At 49.9% G+C, this 17,587-nt stretch overlaps 1 protein-coding gene across 1 annotated transcript in view; it reads right to left on the reverse strand.

Moving 5' to 3' along the window:
• The window catches only part of OTOF (otoferlin), a 133,474-nt gene that overhangs the window by 40,228 nt on the left and 75,659 nt on the right, over window positions 1-17,587 (reverse strand). The window contains exons 6-12 of the mRNA XM_051615858.1: window positions 12,826-12,855; window positions 6,240-6,313; window positions 4,031-4,157; window positions 3,582-3,636; window positions 1,592-1,723; window positions 1,070-1,132; window positions 17-101 (exon numbers count right to left, since the gene is read on the reverse strand). Of these exons, the coding sequence (XP_051471818.1) occupies window positions 17-101; window positions 1,070-1,132; window positions 1,592-1,723; window positions 3,582-3,636; window positions 4,031-4,157; window positions 6,240-6,313; window positions 12,826-12,855 (566 nt within the window). The remainder of the gene's footprint in view (window positions 1-16; window positions 102-1,069; window positions 1,133-1,591; window positions 1,724-3,581; window positions 3,637-4,030; window positions 4,158-6,239; window positions 6,314-12,825; window positions 12,856-17,587) is intronic.

Here is a 17,587-nt window from a genome sequence, read left to right on the forward strand (position 1 = left end):
AACAATGTTCACATACCAGGCTGAGTATAAACAGTACCAACATCCATCTTGAAGGAGCCAACCAAAGTCCCACTGCGTAGGAGGTTTTTTGAGTGGATCACCTGGAAATCAAGAGGGGAAAACAGGTGGCACTTTATTCCATCCCCTGGGAGTCATAAGGCTCTTTCCAGGGGTGTTCAGTGTCAGGAAAGGAGCTGATGCTTTCTACTTGGAGAAAGGACACTAAGAGGCATGGTGGGGTTGGCAGCTCTTGTTTCTTGAAACAACTGTAGGCTGGGTTGGATAGGGAAAAATGCAAAGAAATTAATCTTTGAAAGATGCAGTTTTCCAGCTAGTATGGCAACAAAAATTAGAGCATTTAAATTTGACCTGATGAACTTAAAGGTCATTTCCAACCAAAATGATTCTATGATTACTTGAAGAGTCTACAGTATGCTTGAAATCTATGGGCCAGTTGTTTTTGTGGGAGAAATTGTGCATAGGATATTGAGCAACCTGGTCCAGTGGGAGGTGTCCCTGCCCATTCAGGGGTTGAGATTAGATGATCTTTAAGGTCCCTTCCCACCCAAACCAGTCTGTGACTCTATAGTATGATAATTACTGTGCGTTGGTCAGTGAATGTGCAAATCTCATTCATCACCCTCCCCCTGGCTGTGGTGGCAGCTGTGGCCTCTGCCCTGATCCCAGAATCCTCAGTTTTCACAAGAGCTCTGCCAGTTTCATGCCTCAGAAAATCCTCAACAGGCTTGGGAAGGTCTTGCTTCTCCCCAAGCCTAAACACATCCTGAGACAGGTTTCATTTTGTTCTGCCCTGAAATACCAGAGATCAGCCATGGAGGGGGATGTTGAATGCAGGAGTGGAGTTGGGTGGCCCCAGTAATGAAGGTCAGAGACAGAAAGAGGGACTGGGGGGATCTACAAAAGATGTGATGCTTGTAGGACTGAACCTCTCAGCTCCTGTTGGGGGTCTCACATCAAGGACCTCAAATCCAGCCCCAGTGCATACACAGAAGGGGCTGGTTTCTTCCAAAGCCCTGTGGAAAGGATAATCACAAGCAGGCTGACTTACAGAGAGCTTGATGATCTTGTCAAACATGACATCTGGGGGGACGTGGAAATCGAAGACGAAGTACTGAAAGGGAAAGAGTGGTGGTGAAGGCAGGAGAGCCAGGGTGGGGCTGAAAGACAAAATTATGGTGCAAGCTCCAGCAGAAGGAGTTGTGACTGCTGGAGGAGCATTGTGAAGCACATGTCACAGCAGGGACGGATCAGTGTGAGCCCCACCACTGACAGCCTCTGCAGGCTGGGGAGACAGAAGGAAGCACTAACTTAGTGGAAAAATTGAGAACAATTGAGCATAGCTCAAGTGAGTGAACTGCTTGCCATTTTTGCAAAATACCAGAGGGCAAAAGCTTTCTTTCTCCTTTCTGGGTGATCTGAGATTTCATTTTATTCTGACAAAAGGTGACAGAAGAAAAAAACCCAAACAACCAAAAAACCCCAGGTGATGAGAAATTACATGTATTTGACTATCAGCAATGCAGACCCCCAGGAGCAGGTCACTGTGAGCATCACTGGAGGACAGACTCACCTCATTGTAGTAAGGACAATTGGTTGATTCCTTCATGGATGTGTATTTCTTCTCCTCTCCAACCTCCACGCAGACCACGGGGTCCATATTCAGCCCAACCAGCTGCCGGGCCTCGATGACAGTGATGCTGACCTGGGGAGAGGGATGCAAGCACTGTCACCTCTTGAGAGCAGCATCAGATGATCACTGAGGGCTTTTCCAACTGAAATATTCTATTTTGTTTAGTTTTGTATGTTAGCTTAGTCTAGTCTATATCCATGCCATTCCATTCTTCATTACTTCTGGAATATTTCCCACCACTCCATGGATCATCTCCCCTGTATGCACGTGCACACACATGCATTTTATTTAAAATAAGTAATCCTCTCTGTGGTAGATGAAAAAGAAACTGCTCTCAATAGCAATGAGCAAAACATTCAGCTGAAACATTTCCATGTATTTATGACACAGAAGTTTGTCATTCACAATTCAGTCCACCTCGTGACTTTAAATTAACATTAGGGATTTAGATTGTACCTAAATTCCTGCCTTGCCATATTAAGAGTTCTTAAATAATAAATCCTTGCTTAGACTGTAGCTAAATTTCTCAATTTAAATGAAAACCATAGGGTGCAATTTCTTGGAGGTAACAAATCTTTTTGACTCCCAGCAGCCATTTTTCTAGAGTTATCTCTTTAAAATCTCTCACATGCTGGTGGTAGGACAGGTAACCTCCAGGTTTCAAAGCACAGTGGATTTGGGTAGCCTTTAAAATTGTTTTAAATAACATGAACTCTCAGTCCTGATTACCAAGAAGCCAAACAGGAGTTAATTTACAGGCATCTTTCTAGATATCATGAAACATTTTTGTAACTTGAATTCAACTTTACCTTGAATTATATAATGATGGAAAAAATAAATATTTTAAAAACTGAACTATTAATTTTATGGGTAAACTTGGGGAAATTTCATAATGGTAACATATTAAGAGGCTTGTCTTTCAATTATATTTCTTTTTAAAAAGCTGATTCCAGTTACAAAAAAAGAAAAAAAAAAAAAAGAGGGGAAAAAGCCCCACCAGAAGTTTCTGGAGTTGCTGGGATGATGTGATAATTTAAGCCAAAATATTCCATTCTATTCCATTCTATTCCATTCCACTCTACTCTACTCTACTCTACTCTACTCTACTCTACTCTACTCTACTCAAGGTAAAGGGTAGCTGAGCCTTCTGAGGACACTCCAAATACCTTCTGGGAAGACTTGCAACCAGGGTCACTGAGACTCCCCCTCCACCCTGGCCCACCCCACACCACCTCCTGGAGATTACTTTGCTGGGCACCATTTCACTAACAGTTTGTCCCTCCCTCCCATCCCCCTCTGCTGCCATGGACTAAGGCAGCATCTTGAGGTTCCCCAGGGATAGAGCTTGGAAGATCGAGCCCTTGCCTCTAAATTCCCAGATGCTCCACAAAGGTCAGTTGCCAAAGGACAGCAGACATGTAGAAGTCAGCCAGGCATGTATCTTGATCATGTACCAGTCTAGTGCTGCAAAACCTGTTCTTCTCCAACAGGGCTTAGGGGAGACCTTCTCACTTTCTACAACTGCCTGAAAGGAGGTTGGAGCTGGTGGGGGGAGGGTCGGTCTCTTCTCCCAAGGAACAAGCCATAGAAGAAGAGGAAATGGCCTCAAGTTGTGCCAGGGGAGGCTTAGATTGGATATTGGGAACAATTTATTCATGAAAAGGGCTGTCAGACCCTGGCCCAGGCTGCCCAGGGCAGGGGTGGAGTCCCCATCCCTGAAGGGCTTTCAAAGCTGTGTAGCTGTGGTGCTGAGGGACATGGTTTAGTGGTGGCCTTGGCAGGGCTGGGTGAACAGTTGGACTCAATGATCTTAAAGGTGTTTTCCAACCCACATGATTCTATGATTCAATTAAATTAGTCATTGCACATGAGCACCAACCTTGGAATCCTCCCATTTGCAGTGGCCAAATAACAGGACCTTGTCACCTACCTGGTAATCCATTGGCCTCCCTGCACTCGGCTCCATTTTGATGTCAGGCTTGGACCTTTGCAGGAGCAGAAGAAACCCACAGTCATACCACAGATGGATTTAAAATCATCTTATCATTGAATGGTTTGGGTGGGAAGGGACCTTTAAAGGCCATCAACTCCAACTCCCCTGTCATGAGGAGGGACATCTTCAACTAGACCAGGTTTCTCACAGCTCTGCCCAACCTGGCCTTGAACATTTCCAGGAACGGTGCATCTCTACCTCTCTGGGCAGAGGCACTGCCAGCTGTGACAGAGAATTGGCAGAGTCACCTCTGGAAGCTCCTGTCCTCTTTGAATCCGAGCAATATAAACTCTGGGGCTGTGAAACACCACTGAACACGTGGCTGTGGGGTGTCTACCAACGTGCCCTCAACTCCTGGCTTGCAGAAGCTGGCATCTGGCCCTCACCTCTTATTCGAGACATTGGTGGTGACAGCTGTGACAGAGGCTAAGGAGATGGTGTCTGGCTCCAGTCCATATCCCTGTCTCATGGCTTTTCGGTCCAGGTCTTCTGCCTCCAAAACAGCGGGTTCATCTGCAGAAAGGAGACAAAAGAATGTCTCTTATTGCTTCCATATGATGAATAATTAAAGGTGAACAGAAAGGTAACCAATATGTCCTACCAACCTCACCTGATCATACAAAGAACAATGGTCGCCTGTTCAGGTCACAGACAACCTGGTCTAAAAAGGGATTAAAAACGAGGCTCTGTCTCCTGTGACACATGATTCCACCCAGGTAACGTGTCTGCCTATGGTTTTGTGAAGGCAAAAATAAAAGAGAAAAGGACAAACCCCCCCAGACCTTCAAGGGGTGAAAGAGCATTTCAGCAAGTGTTGCAGCATTAACTACCAGCAGAGCAGTTGCAAAGACAACCAACGGTTGTGCTTTGAGGTAGAGGGGTTTGAAAAAAACAGGAGACAGGGTCATTTCATAGAATAATAGAATGGTTTGGTAAGAAAGGACCTTAAAAACCATCCAGTCCCAACCCCTGCCATGTGCAAAGACATCTCCCACTAGGTCAGGTTGCTCCAAGAACCACCCAGCATGGCCTCAAACAATTCCAGGGAGGAGGCAGCCACAGTTGCTCTGGGCAACCTGGGCCAGTGTCTCACCACCCTCACAGCAAAGAATTTCTTCCTCAGATCTCATCTCAATCTCCTCTCTTGCAGCTTGAAACTGTTCCCCCTCATGCATCACTCCCTGCCCTTGTCAAAAGTCCCTCCCCAGCTTTCCTGTAGCCCCATCAGCTACTGGAAGGTACCTAAAATTCAACTTACCACCCAGGTCTGCCAAAGCCACCACCAAACCACATCCCCCAGCACCACATTGACATGTCTGGCTGAAAACAGTGGTGATTTGCCCAGAAAGATGATCTAAAGCAAGTCTTTGTCCTTGCCCACAGATATTTCTTTTCTGTTGAAGCCCAGTCCTTTGGTCTGAATGAAACAACAAAGAGTTTCTGATGGCTGACCCTCTTGGGCATTTCAAGAAAGGTGTCTGGTTTCAGTCCCACCATGGTGTCAGGGGACAAGCAGCCCCATGGCAACTGAGCTGAGGGCTAAATCCTGCATCACATTATCACATTTGCAAATCATCCCTAAAAATAAGCTGGAAGCTGCCTGCATGATTCTCAAGTGTTGCCAGAGGTGGGGTATCACAAGGTGGGGGACATCTTGCCAGGTCTTCAACTGGAGCCTCATTTCATCAGCTCCTACTTCCCATTTCCCTGTGGAGCCCGGCTCTCCTGCTCTCCTCTTGAGCACCCAATGCTCCCTCTGAAGTTCCCTGAATTACTGACTGGCTGTGCCTAAAATGACCCACTCTGGGGACAGACTTTTTAGTAGGACAGACTTTAGTAGGACAAAGGGTGACAGTTTTAAACTAAAAGAGGGACATTCAGACCAGACAGAAGGAGGAAATTGTTTACAGTGAGGGTGGTGAGACACTGGCCCAGGTTGCAGAGAGGTGGGAGATGCCCCATCCCTGGAAATATTCCAGGTCAGGTTGGACAGGGCTCTGAGCAACTTGATATGGCTGAAGATCATATAATCACTTTGGTTGGAAAATACCTTTGAGATCATTGAGTCCAACTGTTACCCCAGCACTGCCAAGGCCACCACTAAACCATGTCCCTCAGCACCACAGCTACACAGCTTTGAAATCCCTCCAGAGATGGGGACTCCACCACTGCCCTGGGCAGCCTGGGCCAGGGCCTGACAACCCTTTCCAGGAAGAAATTGTTCCCAATATTCAATCTAAACCTGCCCTGGCACAAACTGAAGCCATTTCCTCTTGTCCCATCACTTGTTCCTTGGAAAAAGAGACTGACCCCCCTGGCTCCAACCTCCTTTCAGGCAGTTGCAGTGAGAAGGTCTCCCCTCAGCCTCCTTTTCTCCAGGCTGAACACCCACAGTTCCCTCAGCTGCTCCTTGTCAGACTTGTGCTCATATGTCCCTGCTCACTGCAGGAGGGTTGGACCAGATGACCTTTAAAGGTCCCTTCCCACTCAAACCATCCAGTGATTTGATGGGGTCTCGGTGCTTCCCTGGGATGTGAAGGATAGCCAAAAAGCAGCCCTGGAGCAGGGAACAACTTTCTCCCAAGAACAACACACCTTGTTTTCGTTGGTCATCCTTTGATGGACGTGTCTTGCCAAGCTTCATGTTTTTAAAAACTCCTTTCCCGGCTCTGGAAGAAGAGGAAAAAAAGCCAACCACCAATTACTGTATTTTAGTGCCATTTTCTGGGACTTGGAGGTGGGACAAGAGGAGCCTTTCGCAGTTCAAAAGCAAGAGAGGAGATCTCAGTTGAAAGACTAAATAGGCACTACCTTTGAGTCTTGGGTCTCATTCCTTTTTCTTAGAGAAAGCCTCAACTTGGGATCAAACAGGAGGTTGGAGCACAGTATTATCAACCAACAAACTCTCCCCCCCATGCCATGCTGCCCACCTCTGTCGTACACAGACTTAACATCTCTCCTGACCCCTTTGTGCCATCACTACCCAGTTACCTAAAACAACCCCTGACAAATTAAAACATCCACCTGCTTCCTTCACCACCTTGCTGAGAAAAAAAAATCAATAGTGTCTTTGGCAAGATCAGTAGATTATCTGTGCAGATATGAAGGCTTTTCAGCCACAACATGATTTTTGTCCTTCCAGCGTGGTGAACACCAGAGCCAGGTCAGGATTAGCTCCTTGTCAGCAACCCAGACTAGGGTCAAATTCACTCAGAGCAGTTTGGGCTGGATTGGCTATTAAAATAATGTTTTGCAAATGGCTTGAGAGTTTCTTTGCAAAAATATCCATAATTTCTGGGCAAATTTAAGAAGTCTGGGCTGTCGACAGTCTGGGCTCCTACATCACTGGGTATTTGTCACATACATGTACAGCAAATAAAAAAGCTGTGGAGGCCCCATCCCTGGAGGTGTTCAAGACCAGATTGAATGGGGCTTGGAGCTTGGAAGAGACCTTGAATATCATTCAGTCCCACCCCCTGCCATGGGCAAGGACACCTCCCACCAGACCAGGTTGCTCCAAGCCCCATCCAACCTGGCCTTCAACACTGCCAGGGATGGGGCAGCCACAGCTGCTCTGGGCAACCTGGGCCAGTGTCTCACCACCCTCACAGCAAAGAATTTCTGCCTCAGATCTCATCTCAATCTCTCCTCTTGCAGCTTCAAACCAATCCCCCTCATCCCATCATTCCCTGCCCTTGGCAAAAGTCCCTCCCCAGCTTTCCTGTAGCCCCTTCAGGCACTGGAAGGTGCTCTAAGGTCTCCCCGGAGCCTTCTCTTCTCCAGGCTCAACAACCCCAAGTCTCTCAGCCTGTCTCCAGAGCAGAGCTGCTTCAGCCCTCACATCATCTCTGTGGCCTCCTCTGGACTCACTCCAACAGCTCTATGTCCTTCTTGTGTTGGGGACCCCAGCACTGGACCCAGCACTGCAGGGGGTCTCACCAGAGCAGAGCAGAGCGGGACAATCCCCTCCCTGGCCCTGCTGGTCACGCTGCTGGGGATGCAGCCCAGGACACAGTTGGTTTCTGGGCTGCAAAATTTGTCCCCATTTTCTTTGCAAAACAGGAAGTCCTGGCACTGGAGCCAGTCTGATGCATTTCCTGTCTTCAGCAAGAACTGGAAGTTTGCAGGCAGCTGACAGAGCCAGCAGAAATGAGAAGAAAATTAAGAATAACAGGAAGATAAATGTATTCACCCAGGGAGGGTGAATTCAATCAGGGAAGGAGGCCAGTATAAGATACAGGAGCTACTTGTAGCTGAGGTTTAATTGGGACTAAACCAATGCTGGGGCCTCAAGGCACTCCCCGGTAGCTGTGATTAATTCATGGGATCCCCAGTGAAAGGGCAGTTTCTCAATGGACAGAAGCAGGAATGATGAGGGTGAGGTTTCCATCTCTGTAATCCTGCCAGGGAACATCTGCCTCGAGCTGCTACAGGGGAAGTAACATTTTTAAGCTATTTGCAAACTCAGTCTTTGAAATGAGAAAATGCTGCAATAACAGCTCAGGCTGTGAAACTCTGCTCTGAGACTATTCTCCACCACTGAGTTTCCTTCCAGCAGCTGTGGGAACTCCAGCAGACACAGAGCCTGTCCATAAGCCAACACACCTCCAGGGTTGGTCACATTACATTCCTTCTTTCCAATTAATTTGTTAAAAAAAGAGAAAAAAACCCCAACCACCCAGCCCAGAGCTGGTACACAGGCAACTTGCCTGCACATGCTTAGTGATAAAATCACTGCATTTGTTGCAGGAATTGACATTTCTTGGGAAGTAAAACAAAGCAGAGGGGCAACTGTTGATGGAGCCAGCAGGACTCTGCATAGGAGACATTGGTAGTGCTGGTCCTCCAGCAGGACCCTTCTGTCAAAAAGGTCCTTGCGTGGGCACTAAGGATGCATCGGGTCCTGGGGAGCAAAGCATCTCATGCACCATCCGGAAAAGGATGAGGCTAGTTTAGGTCATGTGGAACAAGTCATCTCCTGTGAAGCCAGGTTGAGAGAGCAGGGGTTATTCACCCTGGAGAAGAGAAGGCTCTGGGGAATCCTTAGAGCACCTTCCAGAACCTGAAGATGTTACAGAAAAGCTGGGGAGGGGCTTCTGACAAGGGCAGGGAGTGATGGGATGAGGGTGATGGCTTTAAACTGGAAGAGGGGAGAGATAGATGAGACATTAGGAAGAAATTCTTTGCTGTGAGGGTGGTGAGACACTGGCCCAGGTTGCCCAGAGCAGCTGTGGCTGCCCCATCCCTGGCAGTGTTGAAGGTCAGGTTGGATGGGGCTTGGAGCAGCCTGGTCTAGTGAGAGGTGTCCCTGCCCATGGCAGAGGGTTGGAACTAGATATCAAGTTCCCTTCCCACCCAAACCAATCTGGGATTATACGACTGGGATTAAGCACCTGGTTCAAACTACTGGTCCCATCCCAGTAGCACCAGCCCAACCCAGCTCCTTCCAGAGGGACATATGTGGCAGCTGGTGGCAGCCCCATCCCCTCCTGGAGCAATGATCTCCTGCTGCCAACATAGCCTCAGTAAAAGTGCTGGGGACATAAGATGCAGGAGCCTCCTGCATGTCCCCCAAAGCAGTTTTACTGAACAAGAGGTCCCAGAAATGGAAAATAGCCCCCAAGCTTCTAACACATCCAGGAGATAAGCCTCAGCTGTAGCTGGTATGGAGAGAAGAGTCCAGAGGGCACAAGGTCCTTTGGCGGCATAGAACTTCAGGTGCTGTATCCATGGCTGCACCCCAGGCACATCTCCCTGCTTCTCCTCTCAGCCCCAGTTATCTCATTCCTTCACAACTGCCCTTACTGGCATTATGGAGCCCCAGGGAGGCAAACAACTAGGAAACAACTGAGTTTGGAGGTCACGAAGGAAAAAAACCCAGCATGAAAGCAGACAAAGAAAAAAAAAGAAAAAAGTGGATTTTGATGAATTGTGGCAGCATAGTTAGTACGTGCTGAGGAGAAGGGAAGAAGCAAGTGAAGAATGAGGAAGGAGCTGTCACAGATGCTTCAAAGGCAGATGCCCAGCAGCTCACCCTCGTCCCCCAGCCCCTTCCCAAGCCCCATCTGTCCCCTTTTTCCAAGTCAGGTGAGCACTGACACATCCCATCCAACTGACACATTGCAGACCACCCCCTCTTTCCATCCTCCCAGGGGTACTACCTTCACCTGCTGGCTGTCCAGGACCTGCCTTTCCCCAGGAGGAGATGCTGGCAGAGCTGAGCTGAGACAGGAGAGCCACCAGCAGCTCGTCTAAGGTGGGGTTGCCATCCTAGTGCCGAGGGCAGAGCTGTGCCCCACGTGCGGGTGGGGGCCCAGCAGGGATGGGGACCCCAGCCAAGCTCCTCTTCAGCCACAGCAGGGTCTTTGCAGCGTTAAGGAAAGGTCTAAAGCCCTTGGCTGCTCCTGCCAGGCACCTGATGGCGCAGGTGGGAGCTGCTGCTGGCAGAGAACTGACACCATCCCCACATGAATATTACACGAGCTCACATGAACCTGAGATGGCAACACAGGCTGCATGGTGGCACCCAGGGCCCCCCCAGAGCATGGATTGAGCCTTGTCCTCCTGCAGAACTGAGACACCAGAGAGGATCATGGAATCCCAGAATAGTTTGGGTGGGAAAGAGCCTTAAAGATCATCCAGTCCCAACCCTCCTGCCATGGGCGGGGACACCTCCCACTAGACCACTTGTCTTCTTCCTGAAGACAAGAAATGCATCAGACTGGCTCCAGTGCCAGGACTTCCTGTTTTGCAAAGAAAATGGGGACAAATTTTGCAGCCCAGAAACCAACCATGTTCTGGGCTGCACCCTGGCCTTCAACACTGCCAGGGATGGGGCAGCCACAGCTGCTCTGGGCAACCTGGGCCAGTGTCTCACCACCCTCACAGCAAAGAATTTCTTCCTCAGATCTTATCTCAATCTCCCCTCTTGCAGCTTGAAACCATTCCCCCTCGTCCTGTCACTCCCTGCTCTTGTCAAAAGTCCCTCCCCAGCTTTCCTGTAGCCCCTTCAGGTCCTGGAAGGTGCTCTAAGGTCTCCCTGGAGCCTTCTCTTCTCCAGGCTGAGCAACCCCAACTCTCAGCCTGTCTCCAGAGCAGGAGCTGCTCCAGCCCTTGGATAATCTTCGTGGCCTCCTCTGGACTCACTCTAACAACTCTACATGCAGGATGCTGCTGCCTCCTCCCCATCAAAGCACCTTGAGCTGCTGGCCCACTGCAAACCATTTGGCAGCAGGGTTAGGACTGAGGTCCTGCAGTTTAGGGGTGTAGGACTGAACACCTCAACTCTCTTCCCAAGTAGGAACAAGCCTCCAAACAAAGTTTAAACCTGTAATAGTCATTGGAATACCCCCCAGCAGGCTCCCCTTGGATTTTCTGGTGTCTAATAAGGGATTGAGCAGATAAATTATTTTCAGTTAATGGCAACACACACATCCTCCATTTAGCTTGCTGCTCCCAGAAGTGCTTGGCTATGTCCTTTTTTGTCCTTCTGGATGTCACCCATGCAGCCTTCCAGGAGGGGAGCATGGAGGGACTGACGGATTTTAGATGTGGGCAGGGAGGTGGAAGCAGACTTTCTCCTGGCTAGCTTCTAGTTAAAGATACTGTTGCAGGATGTTGGTTAATTATTCATGGCTAAAAAGGACACCTTAATCCTTGCTTTTGACTGGGGAGTTGGGAACCAGGTTTCCAAAGCTCATTTCTCTGCAGGAATTATTCCCATCAGGTGGGTGCTTCCTCCACCACCCCCATCCTAAGAAGACTTGGAGCTCTCCCACTTATACTGGGGACAGACCCCACTGCCAGCCCCTGGTCATCCCAAAACCACCATCTTTGAGCCCAGAGAAGACCCTGACCCTCAGATCCTCTCTGCCTCTCCTTCCCCATGCAGCCAAACTGGGGAGAGGAGCCAGAAGGGATGGGGCTGCTGGGTGCATGGAGATCTCTTCCCATCTTTTCTTGAGTCTGCCCTCTCCTCACTGACTCCTTGAAGACATTTCTCTCCTCTCCCCATCCCATCTCTGTGTCTTCACCTTAGACCATTAATTAGAGGGGTCATAAAATCACAGAATCATTTTGGCTGGGAGAAACCTTTCAGAGCCCAACCCAGCACTGCCAAGGCTACCACTAAACCACGTCCCTCAGCACCACAGCTACACGGCTTTGAAATCCCTCCAGAGATGAGGACTCCACCACTGCCCTGGGCAGCCTGGGCCAGGGCCTGACAACCCTTTCCAGGAAGAAATTGTTCCCAGTATTCAATCTAAACATGCCCTGGCACAAACTGAAGCCATTTCCTCTTGTCCCATCACTTGTTCCTTGGAAAAAGAGACTGACCCCCCTGGCTCCAACCTCCTTTCAGGCAGTTGCAGTGAGAAGGTCTCCCCTCAGCCTCCTTTTCTCCAGGCTGAACACCCCCAGTTCCCTCAGCTGCTCCTTGTGAGACTTGTGCTCCAGATCCTTTCCCAGCTTCGTGAGTCCATCAGTGAGGTCCTGCCATAAGTTGGTCCTTCAGGTGCAGTGCAGTAAGTACAAGCCAGAAGAGACCTCAGTGATGGGGAAGGTTCCTGCGGCGGCTGCAGGGATTGTTCCCTGGACAACAGATCAGACAGTGCTCACAGGAGACTCAAGCTTAAATTTCAGCAGGGGAGGTGAAGGATGCTGCTGTTGGGAGAGAGCTCAGACACAGCTTGCTCTGGTATCAAGCAGCTGGAGCTACAAGTAAGGTAGGAGCTGAAGAAACTTTTCTATACGGATGATGTGGCAGCCTGAGCTGTGGGCACAGGAGCTGTACAGCTGGTGCTAAGTCCCGTTTGCCCAGCCCTGTCCTGATGACCTGTGACCAAACCTCCTGTCCCAAGCCCTGAGCAGGCTCTCCATGCCCAAGCTGGGAAACTCTCTCCCCAGCCAGGACCCATCCAAACCCGATGGGAGTCAGGATTCTCTCAAGATCTTCCAGCGCTACCAGGGACTGCTCCAAGTCTGGTTTTAACATTTGGCTTTTGCTGTAGTTAAATATTCCCTGCAGGCTGCAAGACCTCAGGCCACACATCGAAGAGACCCAAGCTCCTCCAGCTTCAGAGAAAGAGAGAGTACACCACATCCCAGATTAGCCACAACATGAGCTGGGAAAGCTGAAAACATGAAAGGAGGAGAAGGAGCAAGGAGAGCAAAAACCTACTTGTGCTCCTTTGTCTTCTCTTTGCCTTTGCTGGAGCCAAGGGCCACGCATCAGGGGAACAAAAGGCAAAAAAAAACCCTTCAGTGCTCTTCAAAGGCTTCTAATCAGAACACAACATCAGCAGAGGCTATTCATCCCTTTGCAGCTTCCCTGCTCCTCCTAAGTGATTCAAGTGTCCCATTCCCAGGCTGTGGTCATGGTCATGGATGACCATCTTCAGCAGGACTGACCCCAAACACCCCTGTCCTGCCTACATCTGTAATTTAGGTGGAGAACATCTCTAGGTGACCCTCTGCTAGGCTAGAGAGGCTTAGGAGAACCGCAACTCCCCGCATGAGGAGCTGGAGGTGATGGGCATTTACTGGAAGGACCAGTGAGGAGGGGGTATGGGCACAGGTTGGGTATGATCCAAAGGCAAGGGACAGGCTTCTTCTCCTTTTTGCTGGTCTTTCTTATCTTCCCACAAAGGTGTATTCATATCCTCCCTCCAAAGAGAACTCAGCTGAAGGAGATGTGCTGGATCTGGGGGTCATCATCCTTGCCTAGATGAATACTACCTCTTCCTGCCCTGACACCACGCTGAGAACACCAGCTCCTTACCTCCCTGCTTCTCTTTGCAGCCTCCTGCTCTGCCTTTGCTCTCTGAATTTTCAAACCTGTTGTCCTCCTCTCATGGCTCCTACACTTACTTCTCTACTGGGATCCTGCCTCCCTGTTTTCCTTCCCTCCCCCTCTTTCTTCCCTGGCTTATCTCCCCCCACTGTGCATCAGCAAAGCGGGGAGGAGAAAGTAATTAACCAGCTCTGGGAAGTAATTAGGAGGGGTGTTTTTTAATTAGAGCTTGTTACTCCTTCATCCTATGATCATGACTGTGCTGGGGACACTGGACATTAGCTCCTGTGCACTGAGCTGCTGGAAAACCACCCAGCAAAATAAACCAAGCAACATTTTTGTTGGATGTGTGGCTGGATGGGTTTTTAGAGAGATGAAGTCCAGGTGACCAGCTTCAGCAGAAGACAAGGGGCAGGACCCAGTGCTGGGTGGTGGGAGTCTGGGAAGAGCAGGGTCCTGGGCAAGGGGATCAGCTTACAGCCCAGGCTGGAAAACAGCCAAGGAAACACATCCAGAAGCCTCTTCTGAACCAAGCAGCCCTGCTCTCTTCTTGCATTGTCATTTGCTTTGAGCCAAGCAGCAGAAATTATCCCCCTGCCAGCTGAGCCTGTCACAGGAGCCAGTGAACACCAATGCCAGCAGCCCAGCTGGTTCATCTGCATTGTAAAAAGCTGCCCTAGTGCCCCTGCCCACTGCAGGCAGAGGATTTAAATCACTCCACACTTTCTCCTGCAACTTGTGGATCTGGTCTGAGCTCCCTGCAAAGACATAGCTCATCACCACCTCACCCCACATCCTGGCTAGGTCTGAACATGCAAGTCCTGTTGGGACCAGCAGCTGCACCTCCTCAAGGTTTTCTTCCTAAGATCTCATACCAATATTCCCTCTTTCAGCTGGAAACTGCTCCCCCTCCTCATGTCACTCCATGCCCTTTTAAATGTTGGTGTCCTTCCCCTGCTCGTTTCACTGGTGTAAATGTGGTGTGGATGAGGGATGCAAGGCCATGGCTGTGGCTGTCCTCGTGCTCTGAGTATTCCCACCTCACAATGTTGCTGGTCCTGGGCACTTGGATCATCACTGCCTGGGTGAACACACTGATTGCACTATGTGATAGGCCCAGAGATCCTTCTCCAAGGGTCTGGTGGAGCAGCTAACATGACATCACCCTTTTTCCTTTGCCCCTTCCATGCCAACCCTCACTGCAGAAGGTGCCTCCCTGACTGCAGGCAGCCACAGTTTGGGCACAGATTCCCTCTCAGTGGCACCACCAGAGAATTTTCAATTTATGTCTTCAAGCAACATGGTTTTAAGCACTCTCCAGCACAGCTGAACTTGTGGTCCTGCCCTGGAGCTGTTTCAGAGGGACACAGTAACGCTGCTGCCAAGGGCTAGAGGCTGGAGCTGGAACTTGAGCCCCAGCACAAGCAGGGGCAGGGGAGTCAGGGTACCTGAATGGTAACACGAGGTGTCTTTTCTCTTTCTCCTTAGCCTTAGCTCTGCAATCACAAAGAGCAATTCAGTCAGGCATGACTCATGCTGCTGCTCTCAGAAAGACCCTCACCTGCCTCAAAAAACGTCTCCCTTCAAGCCCCCCATCAGCAACATACACCAAGAACTCAACCAAACCCAACCCCCAAGCACACCAGAGGGACATCTTGCTGCAAAAGGACTTCCTGATCCTCTGGCACCCAGGGAACTGGGTGCAGAGATAGTGATCATACTGGTGGGGCTGGAATGAGGAGGGAGGAGAGTGCAGTAACAGAACAGGTCAACTGAGAGGCAAAAAGCATGGAGGGATAAATCATATGGCACTGGGCTGGGAGATGCTCTGCATAGATGGATGGACAGAGAGTATGACAGTAGGGTGGCCGGGTGAACGGATGGATAAGAGTTGGGACTGTTCAGCTTGGAGAAGAGAAGGCCCCAGGGAGACCTTATTGCACCTTTCAGTACTTAAAGGGGCATGTAAGAAAGATGGGAACAGACCTTTCAGTACGGCCTGTAGTGATAGGACAAGGGGTGGTGCTTTTAAAGTGGAAGAGGAGAGACTCAGATTAGAGAGAAGGAAGAAATTGTTTATGCTGAGGGTGGTGAGACACTGGCCCAGGTTGCCCAGAGGGGTGGGACATGCCCCATCCCTGGAACTATTCCAGGTCAGGTTGGACGGGGCTCTGAGCAACCTGATCTGGTTGAAGATGTCCCTGCTCACTGCAGGACATTGGACTAGATGGCCTTTAAAGGTCCCTTCCCACTCAAACCATCCTGTGATTATATGGATGGATGGATGTTGAGAATTGCAGTGATGGATGGAAGGAGAGGCAATGAGATGGATGGATGCATAGGATGGTATTGAGATGGATGGATGGGCAGATGGACAGACTGGTGGATGGTGAGAACTGCATTTGGATGAATTAATGGATGGATGGATGGATGGATGGATGGATGGATGGGGGTGATGGGTGGATACCTAGGCAGACAGACAAATATCCTCAAACCTCCTTTGGAAGGGGCCTAAGTAGAAGGAAACATGTCCTTGCTGGACATAAGGGAGGACAGACCGAACACAAAGCCCTGTTCTTTGGGTGAAGGGAGTGAGGTGGGTACAAGAAAGCTCTGGCCTGTATTAAGAAGGAGGCAGGAAGCCGTTAGGACCTCTCCCTGAGTCCACATGCCATGCAAGGATGGGTACACCAACATGCATGTCACATGCATGCACACAGCATGCCCAAAGGGCCTGAGGGAAGCAGGAACACCATGCCCAGTACCTGGCATCTTCAGGGTCGTCACTATTTGAAGAGACACAGGCAGGAGGATGAACATTAGAAGAAACAAACTCACCCAAACAGACATACCCCCTCGTGGCCCATAGGAGCCAGCCAGGACAGGGGAAGGGGCTAATGGTTGCCACTACCCTCTGGGAGGATTCTCCTGGGATGGTGCTAAGAAGGTTCATGCAGTGCCATGTGCACCAGAGATCAAGGTCCCACTCTAGCCTTGGCCAACACTGTGGCCAACTGAGGAGGCATTGTCCCACAGCTCTTGGCCACCACCCAGGTCCTGCTTGCCAGCAGCAGGCCAACACTCTTCTGCAAATTTCTTCTGCATCCTCTCTCCTTCCCTCCCCCCCTGCCCCTCCCCTCTCCCCCAAAATACTGAGCAGCAGCAATGGAGAACAGACAAGAATGGGTTGGGGGCTGGAACCATTGTCCTGGACTCACCCACGCCATATAAACCTATTTATACAGATGTATTATTCTTGATGGCTTTGGGAGCCCACTAGCCCTCCAGACAGGGTAATCATCATATTTTGTGGGATTTGGCTGTAGAGGGGCCACAGGACTTGCCTCTCCTTTGCCATGTGATATGGAGAGGTTTGGAGGTGTGGCTGGGTCCCACAGAAAGTTCCTGGAGCACAGGGCTCATGTGCTCCTGCAGAGCTCTTGCTCCCTTGCAAGGATGCAGTGCTAGGATGCTGGTGCATGAACCTGGGCTTCACCCAGGTCTTGACCACCAACCCTGCTTTCCTGGCTTAAGATTTGGGAATTTATTAGAATTAGGGAAGAACTTAAACCTGTATCCCAAATCCTGGGTGTGTTTATGCCTGAACACTCATATTCATGGGATGTGGGGTGACTGGGATGAACTTGGAATGAGAGCAACTTCCTCCCCCACACACACCAAAAAGCCAAGATCCTACCAGTCGTGACATTTTGGTACCTTGCTACTGACTTGTATCCATCGTTAAACTTAATCCTGAGTGAGGCACCAAAGAGAAAGAGAGAAAAAAAATGGTAATACCAGCATCAGGCTTCTTGAAGCAGGTCACCAGCAGCAGGGAAACATGGACCTGCTGAGTGCAGGTGGGCTTCCACTGAGCCAAGTATGGGGACATCCCTTCCAAAGAGGGGATCACCCATTGCTCCTGCTAGATCTGGAAGATACCCAACACTGGAACCATCTGGGGATCAATTGAGGCTCTAAAACCTGCCAGGAGATACCTCAAGGTTCTGCCTTGGGATTCACAGCAGCACCCAGTCCATTGCTTTGAACACCTTTTCCTGCCCCTTTTGCTTTTCAGGATCCTCAGGATGCTTTCTTCTCTCCCACCCCTCCCATTCCGCCCCTCCCAGCACTTTAATGATACATTGGC

The sequence above is a fragment of the Apus apus genome, chromosome 3 (genome assembly GCF_020740795.1).
Source record: "Apus apus isolate bApuApu2 chromosome 3, bApuApu2.pri.cur, whole genome shotgun sequence".
Taxonomy (NCBI): Eukaryota; Metazoa; Chordata; class Aves; order Apodiformes; family Apodidae; genus Apus; species Apus apus.